We start from the raw sequence: 16,228 nt of genomic DNA on the forward strand, positions 1-16,228 counted from the left end.
AGCCTTGGAACCAACCCAAATGCCCATCAATGATAGACTAGATAAAGAAAATGTGGCACATATACACCACGGAACACTATGCAGCCATAAAAAAGGATGAGTTCTTGTCCTTTGCAGGGACATGGATGAAGCTGGAAACCATCATTCTCAGCAAACTAACACAGGAACAGAAAACCAAACACCACATGTTCTCACTCATAAGAGGGAGTTGAACAATGAAAACGCATGGACCCAGGAAGGGGAACATCAAACACCAGGGCCTGTCGGTGGGTGGGGGGCTGGGGAGGGATAGCATTAGGAGAAATACCTAATGTAGATGACCAGTTGATGGGTGCAGTGAACCACCATGGCACATGTATACCTATGCAACAAACCTGCACGTTCTGCACATGTATCCCAAAACTTAAAGTATAATTAAAAACAAACAAACAAACAACAACAACAACAAAAAACCTCTGGTCTCCAGCACAGCCGGCTCTGCATGAATTACTCTTTCTCTATTGCAATTCCCCTGTCTTGATGAATTGGCTCTTTCTAGGCAGTGGGCAAGGTGAACCCCTTGGGCGATAAATAGCAATAAACTGCTTGGAGAAGTGCAGGAAAATAGCCCAGAGAAGGTGGCATTTCAGTTAGCCTTTAAAATCAGGCAGGATGGCCGGGCACAGTGGCTCATGCCTGTAATCCTAGCACTTTGGGAGGCTGGTGGGAAGGTCACCTGAGGTCAGGAGTTCAAGACCAGCCTGACCAACATGGTGAGATCCCCGTCTCTACTAAAAATACAAAAAAATTAGTCAGGCCTGGTGGCATATGCCTGTAATCCCAGCCACCCAGAAGGCTGAGGCAGGAGAATTGCTGGAACCCGGGAGGCAGAGGCTGCAGTGAGCCAAGATCATGCCACTGCACTCCAGCCTGGCTGATAGAGAGAGACTCTGTCTCAAAAAATAATAAATTAATTAATTAATTAAAATCAGGCAAGAATAATACCAATGCATATTAAAAGGCAACAATAATCATGACAGCTAACATATTAATCTTCATAGCTGACAGTATTCTTTCATGCATTTTATCAATTCAAGTTCATCTCCTTTTTATATTGCTGCTGACCCTTAGGAAGAGTTTATTACACCAGTGCTACTCCAAGTGTGGTTTGCTAACTGGGCACGATCTCGGCTCACTGCAACCTCCGCCTCCCAGGTTCAAGCAATTCTCCCACCTCAGCCTCCCAAGTAGCTGGGATTACAGGCACCTGCCAACACACCCAGCTAATTTTTGTATTTTTAGTAGAGACAGGGTTTCGCCGTGTTGGCCAGGCTGGTCTTGAACTCCTGGCCTCAAGTGAGCCGCCCACCTCACCCTCCAAAAGTTCTGGGATGATAGACGTGAGCCACTGCGCCTGGCTTCATTTTTATTATTGTATGTCATCAAAGTATCAGGCTTCAATGGGTTGAAAGCATACATATACACACACACAGGTGGATCTTCCCCACCAAACCTTTGAGAAGCACTGGCCCCAAAGCACCAAAACAGACAGAAGGCATGAAAGAGGTAAGTGTGGAGAGCTAGAAGAGAAAAGTGTGGAGAGCTAGAAGAGAAAGCTCACACTTAATAGTTCCCACCTGTAATAAGTGCTTTCGGTACATTTTATTTAATCCTCCCAATAACCCAATGGGATTGGTGTTATGATCTTAATTTTACAAAAGAGGGACAGCAAATTCAGAGACGATAATGAGCTTGCCCAAACATGGCCAAGAATCAAACCAAGGTTTGTCAGAATTCTGTTTTTCTGAAATATTTATGCTGAATTAGTTGCCATATGAGTGCCCTTTTCTCCTTGATCAATATCTAAAAAATTACAGTTTATCTGGAACCAGTTGCTCCTGGGCTCACAGTCACGGACATGTCCTCAGGATGTGGCTCACCAATTTTTCCCTAAGTTAAGAAAAAGGATCTGTCTTCTTACCCAGTGGAGCATGGTGTGTGTCATATGTCAAAAGGTTAAAACAATAACAGCAAACCAGTTCCCATTTCCTGTTCAAATATACCTACCTATACACACACCGCCCCCTACACACACTTCTTATTAGGCAAGAAAAATAAATCATGCTCTCTCACTGTCACTGGAACAATAGCATCAGGTACTTTCCTAACTCGAATTTCCTTTCTTTTCTTTTCTTTATGTTAAGGTGCTTTTTTATCTTAAACTTACAAATTTATGTTACTGACATGGATCTTAGAAACTTTACATAATAGAAATTTTAATGTTATTTATTTTTTCTTTTTTTTAAGTGGCAGGGTCTTGCTCTGTTACACACACTGGAGTGCGGTGGTGCAATCATAGCTCACTGTAACCTTGAACTCCTGGGCTCAAGTGATCCTTCCACCTCAGCCTCTGGGACAAGTAGCTGGGACTACAGGTATGCACCACCATGCCTGGGTAATTAATTTTTTTTTTTTTTTTGTAGAGACAGGGTCTTGCTATGTTGCCCAGGCTGGCATTGAACTCTTGGCCTCAAGCAATCCTCCCGCCCTAACTTCCCAAAGAACTGGGATTACATTATTTCATTTAAGGCAACCCTATGAAGTAGAAATTATTATTCCTGTTTTATCGATAGGAAAGGGAGGCCAAGAGAAATAACTAGCATAAGGTTGCAAAATTAGCAAACGACAGAATTGAGATAGAAATTGCATGTTTGACTGAGAAGCCCGTGCAAACTCTTGATATTCTATTTAGTAGTTATAAGATTAAAACATGAGCAATAGACACCTTTTAATCTCATTAACTCTGGGACTTCTGTTCAATGATTTATATATTTTATGCAGAATAAGGCTCTTAGAATCACAGTCACCTAGAACTATGTCTGCCTTGGTCTACATGTCTATTGTGGCCTATTTAAAAAATTAAGAAACTTAAATAATTTCTTTTGGCAAAAGAGTCACCTAACATCTGTCTCATGCAGAGTCAGAGCTGGTCTGCTCCTGGATGTTCAAGGGAGTTGGGCAACTATTCTCTTTCTGGAGTGGGGCTGAGCATGGCCAGGGTTTAAGGGCTGCCTAACTTTCTAGGCAAATTACTTCATCTTTCTATACTTAAGCTTTCTCATTTGTAAGTTGAAAATAATACCAAACTCCAAGGTTTTGTAAGGATAAGGTGTTTAGCGCAATGTAAAGCACAGAATAAATGCTCAACAGACATGAATACTGCCATAAACATTACTTCACCTTCCTGCAGACCAACTCTGACTCTGCATGAAACAGAAAATCAGAACATTTATTTGGTACTAATCAAATTTCTTTTCATAATCTTTTACGGTAGACAATACCATTGTATCCCCATTTTAAGAGGCAGTCTTTCAGTCTTTTCAAAGCATAACTTTGAAGCCAGAATGGCCTGGGTTAGATTTCTTCTTATACTTATTATTATTATTATTTGAGACGGAGTCTCGCTCTTGTTGCCCAGGCTGGAGTGCAATGGCCCTAACTCCGCTCACCCGAACTCGGCCTACAGCAACCTTCGCCTCCCGGGTTCGAGCGATTCTCCTGCCTCAGCCTCCGAAGTAGCTAGGATTACAGGCATGCACCACCACGCCCGGCTAATTTTGTATTTTTAGTAGAGACGGGGTTTCTTCATGTTGGTCAGGCTGGTCTGGAACTCCTGACCTCAGATGATCTGCCCGCCTCGGCCTCCCAAAGTGCTGGGATTACAGGCATGAGCCACCGTGCCCGGCTCTTCTTATACTTATTATTTGCTTGCCTTAGACAAGTAACTTCACCTCTCCAAGCCTGCATTCTAACGCAAAACAAACACCAATACCCATTTTATGATTTATTGTAATAATTAAAGAGGTAATACCATACCTGAAGTATCTTTAATGCAGCAGATGTCAAAAAGTGGTAGCGGCAATTATTTTCATTTTGTAAGGGAGGATTAAACACATTTAAATAGGACATCACAGGAGCGGAGCTGGATCCCAGGTCTGCCTGATTCCTAGGCCTGCGTTCCTTATTGATTACAACATAAGGCAAACAAGTCGTCTTTGGTGAGAGAGGTTGGGGAAAAAAGAATGTTTAATTTCTCCATGCCCTTCAATGACATGTATAACCTTCACTGTTGACCATTTGGCCAGATCGTTGAATTATGTTTTGCTCTCTGGCAACTTGGGGTGTGGAACGAACAATAAAAACGCCTTCATACTAATAACCTCCAGGCCTGTCCCCAGGATTCTACAGCATGAGCTTTGTGGGTAAAGAGAGCTCACCAAATTCAGCCTCCAGCAGCACACACAGCTCGGTAGCAGCGCCCCGCCCAGATGTTTATATTTTCCTCCATCGGCCCCGCCCCCCGACCACGAGTTGCTCTAGCCACGCCCCCAAGCTCAAGTTTCTGGGGCCGGACTAGCCCAGCGCGTCTGCCTACCCACAGGGATTCCCTCTCCAGCCAATCCAGTCAGAGCAGCGGAGCTGCCCCGAACAAAGATGGCGCGGGAAGCGTCTGTGAGGGCAGGCTGATCCGAGCACCCAAACCCTCGGCGGACAGCGGAGCTAGAGATAGCCGCACGGCCCCAACCATGGAGGAGGGCGGCAGCACTGGCAGTGCTGGCAGTGACAGCAGCACCAGCGGGAGTGGCGGAGCGCAGCAAAGGGAGCTGGAGCGCATGGCTGAGGTCTTGGTCACCGGGGAGCAGCTACGGTAAGGCAAGAGACACAGCGGGTGAGCTCACGATGGCACTGCCAACGCGTGCCCGCTGCAGTGCTGCGCGCACGCGCTCCCTGGCTCGTGGCTTGCGACTCGCGTGGGGCGCCGGGACGGCTGCGGGCGCGTGGATGGTCCTCAGTGCGCCCGCGCTTAGCAGCTGCAGCCCCGGTCCCTGAGGACTCGCTCGCCACGCGGGGCTGCCTGGCAGAAGCCGACGAGCGGGTGGTGCGCGCTGCGCCCTAGCCTGGCTGCTGCAGCCCTGTGCCGGGCAGAGTCCCTGCCACCCACCGCGCTGTCCGTCTTCTCGTGTACCTGGACGCCGCCAGGCCTCCCGGCTGACAGCCTGCGCCTCGTCCGCCAAGAGAGCAAGAGGGGTCGGTGTGGGGTCCCGAGAAGACCCCAGCCCCTCTACTCCTTGATAAGAGGAGCAAGACCAACGATAGCCTTCACTAGGTTTTCCTTTTTGCTGACAAGTCTTCCTTTACTCCCCTGAGCCTCGGTGTTTTACATCTGTAAAACAGGGCTGATTCAAGGGCTTTTGTGGGGTTAAACTGAGATAGCATTTCTGAAACCCTGCACCTATCAGTTAATTGGCACATCGTCCTCAATCATTTGGGTCCGCAAGGGGGCGTGGAGGCACCTTGTCGGGCTGCCTTGAGGCTGTGCCAACTCCCTGGGTTCTCACGTTTTGGGCAGCGGGATCCATGGGGACCCTGGCTGCTGCAAGAATTAAGACTTGCGGCGTCTCACGGAACTTGGGAACAAGGATGACCCCCAGAATCCCCCTTGCCATTCCTATCCCTGTATGGTCTTTCCTCTAGGGCTGTTTGGGAATAGTACTTATGGTCTAACTGGTTCTGCAGCTGCCCTTCGTGTGGTCATAAATCAGTTTGCCAGGAAAAAGAAAACCCAGCTCTGCAGCGTTTGAGCCACAACTTGTACGCAGGCCCCTGTTACTTCTAGTTCTTAGCCTGAATTCCCCAGCTCGTTTTGGTTTCTAAATGTCTGTGTTTCAGGACCTGAAAGAGTGTCTTGCAAAGGTCTCTGAAGGAGACCAATATTGGAAGTCAGAATTAACTGATTTTTAATGTTACAAAAGGCAAATTGCACCTATTGATTCTTTGTTGATTTTTAAAAATATGTGGTCAAAATTAAAGGGAATAAAAACTTCTTTTCCTTCGTCAAAAGTACTTTCTAATGAAACCTGTCAAGCGTGTCCGTGTGAAGAGACCACCAAACAAGCTTTGTGTGAGCAATAAAGCTTTTTAATCACCTGGGTGCAGGTGGACTGAGTCTAAAAAAGGAGTCAGCGAAGGAAGATGGGGAAGGGGTTGCTTTATAGGAGTTGGGTAGATAATGGATAGTGGTTTAAGTTTGTGAGGTGCAGTCCAAGAAGGCGGGGGTGACTTCATAAAGCCCTGTTGTAAAGAGTAAGAGTAAGGAAGAAGAGACCTGATATCCCTTGGAGAATAAATGTTGAAGGAGCAGGAGGGTGTCTTGCTGAGAAGATTCAAAGGAGGGGCTACAAAGTAGAAGGTCATCAATATATTGAATAAGGTGAGAAGCAGAGAGGTAGAAAGAAAGTAAATCATGAGAAAGGGCTTGGCTGAAGTAACGAGGGCTGTTCCTGAAGACTTGCAGCAGTACAGCCCAGGTAAGCTGCCGGGACTGATGAGTGTCAGGGTCAGTCCAGGTAAAAGCAAAGAGAGGCTGGGACGAGGGGTGCAGGGGAATAGTGAAAAAGGCATTTTTAAGATCAAGAATGGAACAGTGAGTTTGGAGGAAGGTATTGAGGACAAAAGAGTGTACAGGTTGGGCACCACAGGGTGGATAGGCAAAACAATTTGGTTGATAAGGTGCAGATCCTGAACTAACCTGTAAGACTTGTCCGGTTTTGGGACAGGTAAAATGGGGGAATTGTAAGGAGAGTTTGTAGGCTTTAGAAGCCCAAGCTGTAGCAGGCGAGTGATAACAGGCTTCAGTCCCTTTAAAGCCTGCTGTGGGAAAGAAAGTTTAATTTCTCTGCTCTTTATTACTGGGCCATCTTTTTAAAAGTCTTCTGTTGGATAGGGTTACTTATTTTTTCATTTATTTTACAAATATTAAATTTCATGATGGCTCTTTTTGTCCAGCAAGTACTTTTTCCTTCAAGATGCAGTTTAAATGCCTTTTCCTTGCAGTCCCCAGAGCACTTGTTATTCCCCACTTTTCTAGCGCCTCTCTGCACTGCAGCAGTTTTGAGAGCCATCCTTGTCACGCAGGAATTAGACCTGGGTTTGAATGACTGCTCCACCATTATGTAGGCAAGTGTCAGCATTAAGTTGTTTCAAGGAAGACTTTAAGCTAGACTGAATCTTGGCTTTGCTACTTACTAGTGTGGGACCTTGGACAAGTTATTACGCCAGTAATCCTAGCCCTTTGGAAGACCAAGGCAGGCGGATCCCTTGAGGCCTGGAGTTCGAGACCAGCCTGGCCAACATGGTGAAACCTCATCTCTACTATAAATACAAGAATTAGCCGGGTGTGGTGGTGAACGCTTGTAATCCTAGCTACTTGGGAGGCTGAGGCAAGAGGATTGCTTGAACCTGGGAGGCAGAGGTTGCAGTGAGCCAAAATAGTGCCACTGCACTCCAGCTGGGGCAACAGAGTGAGACTCCATCTCAAAAAAAAGAACGATGGGTAATAATGGAATTTACCTCATAGTGTTACTATGAGTATTAGATGAGTTGCACTTAGGACAGTTTCTGATAGATATGTACTAAGCACCAGGTCAACATTAGCTAAGGTGGAGTTCTGTGACCTTGGACAAGTAAATTCACTTCTCTGAGTCTCTGTTTCCACATTTGAAAAAGACAATGAAGATGAATGTATTTCATGGAGTTGTGAGAATTTGCCCCTGGGCTTCATGTATTAATGAGCATTCATCAAATTGTTCCTGGAATTAATTAGTATTATTGGTCTCTCTGCATCACTGCATGTGACTTCCAGCCAAGCAAGATCGGGCAGGAAGGATTGGGTGGTGGTGAAGAGCGCAGGATATAGAACTAGGCTGCCTGGGTTCTTATTCTGCCTCCACCATTTATTCTGTAACTTTAGGACAATATGTTTAGCCTTTCTGTGCCTCAGTTTCCTCTTCTACGAAATGTTATTCTGATGACACTTCTTCAGGAGCTCTGTGAGGATTAAATGAGATGCTACATGTAAAAGGCTTAGGAAATGTTAGCCACTTAATTCTACTTTGGAAAATTTTAATCATTGCTCTTTTTTATCTCAACTGTTTTGGCACTGTAACTAGCACATAGTAACTACTCAGTAAGTAGTTAAATGAATATCGTGAATATTCAATATACTTCTGTTAGTACAGAGCAATATAATAATCAGAATTTAGGAATTAAAGTGGTCGTATGCCTGGTTTCCTAGTTATTGGAGGGTTGGAAGTTCAGTCATTATTGTCACTTTCACAAAGAGTTCCTCTGTCTGCAGGATTGTAAGTGCTTTGCAATATTCAGGCCTCCTGCCTCTAAGTGCTTCACACACTCTCAGTTCCCCTCTGCTTTCTCTCGCTTTGCATTACTTTCTGGGTCATCAGAGATGAGGTAGAGGTGGTAAGAGGAAACCAAGGACTGGGATTTGAAATAAAAAATTTAGCCTCTAGGCCCAGTTCTATCAATTTCTTTTTCTTTCTTTAATTGTAGCTATGCCTGCTTGAGCAAGTCACTTAACCTCTCTAATCCTAAGCATCCTTCCCTACAAAATGGGAACAATAATATCTTCCCACATAAGATTTGTGGTGTTGGATCAAATAGGGTACAACATGGGAAGAAACTTTGTAAAATAAATCAATAAAGCAAGAAGAGTGTTGTTATGACTATTGTAACCTCCAGATGTGAAACTGGGGGCTGGCTCCACAATCCTGACACTTCTTTTTTTGTTTGTATTTTGTTTTTTGAGATGGAGTTTCACTCTTGTTGCCCAGGCTGGAGTGCAATGGCACGATCTCGGCTCACCGCAACCTCCGCCTCCCGGGTTCAAGCGATTCTCCTGCCTCAACGTCCCAAGTAGCTGGGATTACAGGCATGCGCCACCACGCCCTATTTTATATTTTTTAAATTTATTTTTCTTGAGGCACAAGAATCACTTCAACCCAGGAGGCGGAGGTTGTAGCTAATTTTGTGTTTTATTTATTCATTTATTTATTTATTTTTAGAAGAGACGAGGTTTCTCCATGTTGGTCAGGCTGGTCTCCAACTCCCGACCTCAAATCCGCTCGCCTCAGCCTCCCAAAGTGCTGAGATTACAGGCATGAGCTGCACCCGGCCGATCCTGACACTTTTTTTTTTTTTAAGACAGAGTCTTCGCTCTGTCATCAGGCTGGAGTGCAGTGGCATGATCTCAGCTTACTGCAACCTCCGCCTCCCAGGTTCAAGCGATTCTCCTGCCTCAGCCTCCCGAGTAGGTGGGATTACAGGTGCGCGCCACCACGCCCAGGTAATTTTTTTTTTTTTTTTTTTGTACTTTTAGTAGAGACAGAGTTTCACCATGTTGGCCAGAATGGTCTCGATCTCTTGACCTTGTGATCCGCCCGCCTCAGCCTCCCAAAGTGCTGGGATTATAGGCGTGAGCCACCATGCCTGGCCAATCCTCACACTTTTTAAAGGGCAGTTGGTTGTATAAGGACAAGAAATTAACTAACAGACCTAAAAATATCTCTTGCTTCCTTTTTCAGCTTAACTGCAGGACCCTTTGTTTAATTTTCTTCATGTTTTTCCCTTGTCATAAAAGATTTGACTTCCTTCCCCCAATGAATTTCTATTTTTGCATCTTAAAGATGCATTTGGGGCCAGGCGCAGTGGCTTAACACCTGTAATCCCAGTAGTTTGGGAGGCCGAGGCGGGCAGATCACCTGAGGTCAGGAGTTCAAGACCAGCCTGACCAACATGGAGAAACCCCATCTCTACTAAAAATACAAAATTAGCCAGGCGTGGTGGCACATGCCTGTAATGTCAGCTACTCGAGAGTCTAAGGCAGGAGAATTGCTTGAACCTGGGAGGCAGAGGTTGTAGTGAGCCGAGATTGCGCCATTGCACTCCAACCTGGGCAACAAGAGCAAAACTCCATCTCAAAAAAAAAAAAAAAAAAATGTATTTGGATACTACTTCACAGCCCCCAGGATGGGTATAACAAAAAAGACAGTCACAAGTGTTTCTGAGGATGTGGAGAAATTGTGGAGAAATTAGAACCCCTACACACTACTTGGTGGGAATGTAAAATGGTACAGCCACTTTGGAAAAATATTTGGCAGCTCCTCAAATATTAAACATAGAGTTATCATATGACCTAGAAATTCTGCTTTTAGGTATATACCCAGGAGAAATTAGAAAACATGTCTACATAAAAACTTGTACACGAATGTTCATAGCAGTATAATTCATAATAATCAAAAACAGGGCTGAGTACAGTGGCTCACGCCTGTTAATCCCAGCACTTTGGGAGGCTGAGGTGGGTGGATCGCCTGAGGTCAGGAGTTCCAGACCAGCCTGAACAACATGGAGAAACCCTATCTCTAATAAAAATACAAAAATTATCTGTGCGTGGTGGTACATGCCTGTAGTCCCATCTACTCAGGAGGCTGAGACACAAGAATAGCTTGAACCCAGGAGGCAGAGATTGCAGTGAGCTGAGATTGCACCATGACACTCCAGCCTGGGTGACAGAGCAAGATTCTGTCTTAAATAAATAAATAATCAAGGGCCGGGCACAGGGGCTCAAGCCTATAACCAGCACTTTGGGAGGCCAGGTGGGTGGATCACCTGAGGTTGGGAGTTCAAGACCAGCCTGACCAACATGGAGAAACCCTGTCTCTACTAAAAATACAAAATTAGCTGGGCATGGTGGCACATGCCTGTAATCCCAACTACTTGGGAGGCTGAGGAAGGAGAATCACTTGAACCCGGGAGGCAGAGGTTGCGGTGAGCTGAAATTGTACCATTGCACTCCAGCCTGGGCAACTAGAGTGAAATTCTGTCTCAAAAATAAATAAATGAATAATCAAAAATGGAAACAGCTCAAATATCTATTAACTGATAAATGGATAAACAAAATGTGGTATATCCATATAATGGAACATTATTCAGCAATAAAAAGGATTGGCCAGAGAATGCAATGACATTTATTTATTTATATATTTATTTTTTGAGACGGAATCTCACTCCACAGTGGCTCATGCCTGTAATCCCAGCACTTTGGTAGGCTGAGGCGGGTGGATAATGAGGTCAGGCGTTCAAGACCAGCCTGGCCAAGATGGTGAAACCTCGTCTCTACTAAAAATACAAAAATTAGCCGGGCACGGTGGCAGGTGCCTATAGTCCTAGCTACTCGGGAAGCTGAGGCAGAAAAATTGCTTGAACCCAGATGGCAGAGGTTGCAGTGAGCTGAGATTGTGCCACTCCAGCCTGCGTGACAGAGCAGGACTCCGTCTCAAAATAAAGTAAAATAAAATAAAATAACATAAAGAAGCCCAACAATATCACTATTCTCTTTCTAGCAATGGTAGCAATTGTAATAATAACAGTAACACTTTCATGGCACCTATTACCTGGTAAGGACTCTTCTAAGCACTTTATGTATGGTAATGCCTTTAATCTTTATAGCAACTCTATGTAGCAGATACCTTTATTACTTGTATTTTGTAGATTAAAAAATTGAGGAAAAGATCATTTAAACCAACAGGCCATAGATTATTCAGCCAGAAAATTACGGTAGAGTTGAGGGTTTCTGCTCTTAAGCAGTATGATAAGCTACAATACTGTTCCCAACTAGTGACTTACAGGGTTAAAAAAAATGAAACACTAAAACAACTTTAAAACAGAATCATGTATATGAGAATATCACATTGCAGTGTGACAACTTTGGTAAACAAAAAAGTAAGACAAGTAGCTTTTCCATTCTGCTGGGGAGAATCTGATTTATTCCTGTGAGTATTTATATTTTGACAAGATAGGATTGTCACTTTCTCTACTAAATATTAAACTCAATCTTTCCTGACATGTGGTTTTGAAAAGTGAGTTTGGACTCCACAGATTCAGAATTTGTAACCATTTTAATGGGAAGATAAATTGCAGTTCTATTTTGCCATCTGTGAGAATGGGAGTAGGGTAAGGAAGAGAATTAAGAATGTATAATAAAGGGAATGCTTAAATAGAGAGAAAATGCATTAATCATTAATTTCACTTTAATTCATTTAATTTCATTAATTCATAATTAATTTCACTTTTGCTCCTCTACCAAGATGAAGTGTGCTAATTACAACAATCTTATCCAATCACTAAGGCTGACTTCCCAAAAGCAACTTACTAGACTATGAGTTTAGTTAGCTAAGTTGGAGGAAATGCAGTTCTTTCAAATTGTTTGTCACCTTTGCCTTTTTTCTATAACAGGCTGCCTTTCAGGCTCTTCCAGGCTTGCTATTGTCTTTTTAATAAAAACGTCTTTAATAAATATTGAATTGCTTTCCTGAATTTACTTTGCAAATGTTAATGCAGTTTTCAGAAAAAAGGTAAAAACAGGCCAGGTATGGTGGGTCAGGCCTGTAATCCTAGCACTCTGGGAGGCCGAAGTGGGCAGATCACTTGAGGTAAGAAGTTCCAGACCAGCCTGGCCAACATAGTGAAATCCCATCTCTGCTAAAAATACAAAAAAATTAGCGCTGGTGGTGGTGCATGCTTGCAGTCCCAGCTACTCTGGAGGCTGAGGCAGGAGAATCACTTGAACCAGGAAGGCAGAGGTTGCAGTGAGCTGAGATGGCACCACTGCACTCCAGCCTGGGAGACACAGTGAGACTCTGTCTCAAAAAAAAAAAAAAAGAAAAAAAAAAAAAGGTAAAATCAGCCATTGAACCAAAGATCAAGCTCTAATAAATCGAATATGAGATAAGGAATTTAGAGCATACACAACAGGAAAAGGAGAAATAATTCATTTTATTCAAGTAGGCACCTAAGGAACTTTACGGTTGGTATAAGAATATCTTAGGGGGTGTCCCTTAGAAGCTAGGATTGAAATTTTCTTCTCCTAAACAGCAGAGAGGTATCCTGGAGTCAGGAAATTACTGCCTATACAGATTTTTGAAAAAGAAGGGCTTTAGGAAATGAAGAGTCCCTGTATTTGGAGTCAATGGTCAAGAGCCTAATTCATGTAGAATGTTTATTCTATTTTTATTTATTTATTTATTTATTTTTGAGATAGAGTCTCACTCTGTCACCTAGGTGGTGTGCAGTGGTGCAATCTCGGCTCACTGCAACCTCTGCCTCCCAGGTTCAAGTGATTCTCCTGCCTCAGCGTCCTGAGTAGCTGGGATTACAGGCAAGTGCCACTGCGCCCGGCTAATTTTTTAATTTTTAGTAGAGATGGGGTTTCTCCACGTTGGCCAGGTTTGTCTTGAACTCCTGACCTCAGGTTTTCTACCCGCCTCGGCCTCCCAAAATGCTGGGATTATAGGGATGAGCCACTGCGCTCGGCCTTGTAATTACTTTTCTAAAAGGCCATTGCTGATGTAAGTTATGGCTTCCATCAGCTTTGGAATCAATAAAACTGAAAATAAGTTAAATAAACCTCAAGAGAAGAGAATGCAAGGTGAAGGAAGGTCATTCTTCTGTCCTGTTGTGTTATTTCTTTCTTTTTTAATTTGTTTTTAAATTTTAGAAAAAAATACATTCTTTTATATTTTTTTTATTATTTATTTTTATTTTTATTTTTTTAGACAGGGTCTCACTCTTGTCACCCAGGTGCAGTGGCATGAACCTGGCTCACTTCAACCTCTGGGTCCCGGGCTCTTGTGATCCTTCCACCTCAACCTCCCAAGAGTCTGAGACTCAAGTATCTGAGACTCAGGCACATACCACCACACCCGGCTAATTTTTGTATTTTTTGTAGAGATGGGGTCTTGCCATGTTGCGCAGGCTGATCTCAAACTCCTGGACTCCAGCAATCCTCCCACCTCAGCCTCCCAAAGTGCTGATATTAGAGGCCATCAGCACCAGCTTCCTGTCCTGTTCTTTCTAGTTTTCATTTGAGTCAGGAGTTCATTTTCCCTTAATTAGTGGCCCTTAAATGGTTGGTTTCCATGAGTTTAGTGATTAGGAAATGACAAAGGAAAGAACAATCGGTCCCACTTTCTACACGGTAATTATACTTTTCCGTGTTCCATTATCTACCAAGGAGAGGTGGGTACCAAATCTGAGATCCTTGTTCTAGTATTATCAGCCTTAACTAAACTTAGAAGTTTATGGCAGTGATTGTTTCTATGTATCTTTAGATACATGGGTGACATAGTGAAGATGGAGTCGGGGAGAGGATTTAGTGGGACAGACAGCATGCTTGCAGGGTGGTACCTTCAGGATCAACTTGAGCTATTTTCATCAGGGCGGGCTGCAGAGAATCACTTTTTGGTAGCTTTACAAATATTTGTGAGGTTGGATGGGGAGATGAGGAGAGAAAACACACCCTGCAGTATGAGACAAGATATGCATTAGGGCCGGGCTTGGTGGCTCACGCCTGTAATCCCAGCACTTTGGGAGGCCGAGACGGGTGGATCACAAGGTCAGCAGATCAAGACCATCCTGGCTAACACGGTGAAACCCCGTCTCTACTAAAAATACAAAAAAATTAGCCGGGTGTGGTGGCAGATGCCTCTAGTCCCAGCTACTCAGGAGACTGAGGCAGGAGAAATGCCGTGAACCCAGGAGGCAGAGGTTGCAGTGAGCCAAGATCACGCCACTGCACTCCAGCCTGGGCAACAGAGCAAGACTCCGTCTAAAAAAAAAAAAAAAAAAAATGAATGATATGCTTTAGTATTCCCACTTTTCAGATAACAGCTGTTGGTAGGGTGTAGCAAAAGGGAACAAATGTCATGGCCTCTAGCTTGGGGAAGCCCGTGGCAGCTGCAGAGGAGGAGGTAGGTAGCAGCTGAGGGAGGCTCAAGGCTCAGGTCTTTCCACCTATAACTCTCAGGCTGCTACTTATAGATCTGTTTGATTGTGTTTGTTTGCTTGGATCCTTGTGTCCTCCTATCTCCCTGCAATACTTTTACCTACAGATTTTGGGTTCTGATATTTACCTGGAAGCTCTGTTTACTGAGCAAGCCGTGGGCCAGTACGTATCTATGTCTTGGCCTTGTTTAGATCATCCCCCTCTATGAGGCTCTCCTTTGAGTGGTTAAACTATTACAGCTATAGAGAACTGAACCTTGTCCCTTGTGTGCAGAGCAGGCAGGATTCAGAAGGACTAGTCCTAGCACAGTACGCTCAGTAGCTACTCTGACCTTGACTTAAGGTGTAAGAAACAAATGAACATTCTCATGGCCATTCTCTCATTGCATGCCACCATAGTTTCATTAGAGTTAGGTTACAGTTAGAGTGAGACGAAGTTTCTCTGTTGCCCAGCCTGAATTGCAATGGCGCGATCTTGGCTCACTGCAACCGCTGGCTCCCAGGTTCAAGTGATTCTCCTGCCTCAGCCTCCCCAGTAGCTGGGACTACCGGCATGCACCAACACACCTCGCTAATTTCTGTATTTTCAGTAGAGACAGGGTTTCACCATATTGGCCAGGCTGGTCTCAAACTCCTGACCTCAAGTGATCTGCCCGCCTCGGCCTCCCAAAGTGCTGGGATTACAGGCATGAGCCACTGCACCTGGCCAGTTGCATTTTATTATGTATGAAGTTTGACTAACATCTAACAAATATTGAAATTCTGGAGGAATACTATGTGAGTCGTGAGTGGTGTCCGAAAACAAAGAAGATAGTGTAGAGGGGGAACAGTGTAGAAATAAAGAATTATTTGCTGGTTTAAGGACAACCAATATGAGAAAAGGCAATTTATAAAGAAAAAAAATACTTTTAAAGGATTGGCTTTTTCTTTTTTTCATGTTGAAGGATTGAGCACATATTTCTATGGAGGATCTTGAGTTAGTTTGCTACTTAAAATGCAAGTTCCTTATACAGATAAGGTTTGTGTCCTATTTCCAAACACATATAATGAGTGTAGTAAAGAGGGAATTTCTTTTTTTGTTTTTCTTTTTTGGAGACAGAGTCTCTCTCTGTTGCTCAGGCTGGGGTGTGGTGGCGTGATTGCAACCTCTGCTTCGAGGGTTTAAGCTCACTGCAACCTCCGCTTCCAGGGTTCAAGCTCACTGCAACTTCTGCTTCTAAGGTTCAAGCAATTCTTGTGCCTCAGCCTCCTTAGTAGCTGGGACTACAGGCGTGCACCACCATGCCCAGCTAATTTTTTGTATCTTAGTAGAGATGAGGTTTTACCATGTTGTCCAGGCTGGTCTCGAACTTTTGAGCTCAGGCAATCGGCCCGTCTTGGATTATAGGCGTGAGCTACCTTGCCTGGCCTGAATTTCTTGATTTGAAGAACTATTGTTTTGCTTCTTAGTTTCTTTCTCCTTTCCCAAAGGGAAGGAGAATGGGGTAACCTTGGACCCTCTTTTCACTGAATTTTTTTAAAGCACTACTTATTTTTTACTCTTTAACTTTTC

At 44.0% G+C, this 16,228-nt stretch overlaps 1 protein-coding gene across 3 annotated transcripts in view; it reads left to right on the forward strand.

Moving 5' to 3' along the window:
• The first annotated feature begins 4,389 nt into the window (after positions 1-4,389).
• The window catches only part of DEPTOR (DEP domain containing MTOR interacting protein), a 190,380-nt gene continuing 178,541 nt past the window's right edge, over positions 4,390-16,228 (forward strand). For 2 of the 3 annotated variants that reach the window (XR_010141294.1, XM_063726797.1), the window contains exon 1: positions 4,424-4,687. Coding sequence is in view for 2 of the 3 variants with exons in the window: in XM_063726797.1 (XP_063582867.1) it covers positions 4,566-4,687 (122 nt within the window). In the remaining variant the exon portion in view is untranslated. Of the gene's footprint in view, positions 4,688-16,228 lie in introns of all 3 variants that reach the window. The other variant, XM_009244060.4, reaches the window with a different exon arrangement.

This window comes from Pongo abelii, chromosome 7, assembly GCF_028885655.2.
Source record: "Pongo abelii isolate AG06213 chromosome 7, NHGRI_mPonAbe1-v2.0_pri, whole genome shotgun sequence".
Taxonomy (NCBI): Eukaryota; Metazoa; Chordata; class Mammalia; order Primates; family Hominidae; genus Pongo; species Pongo abelii.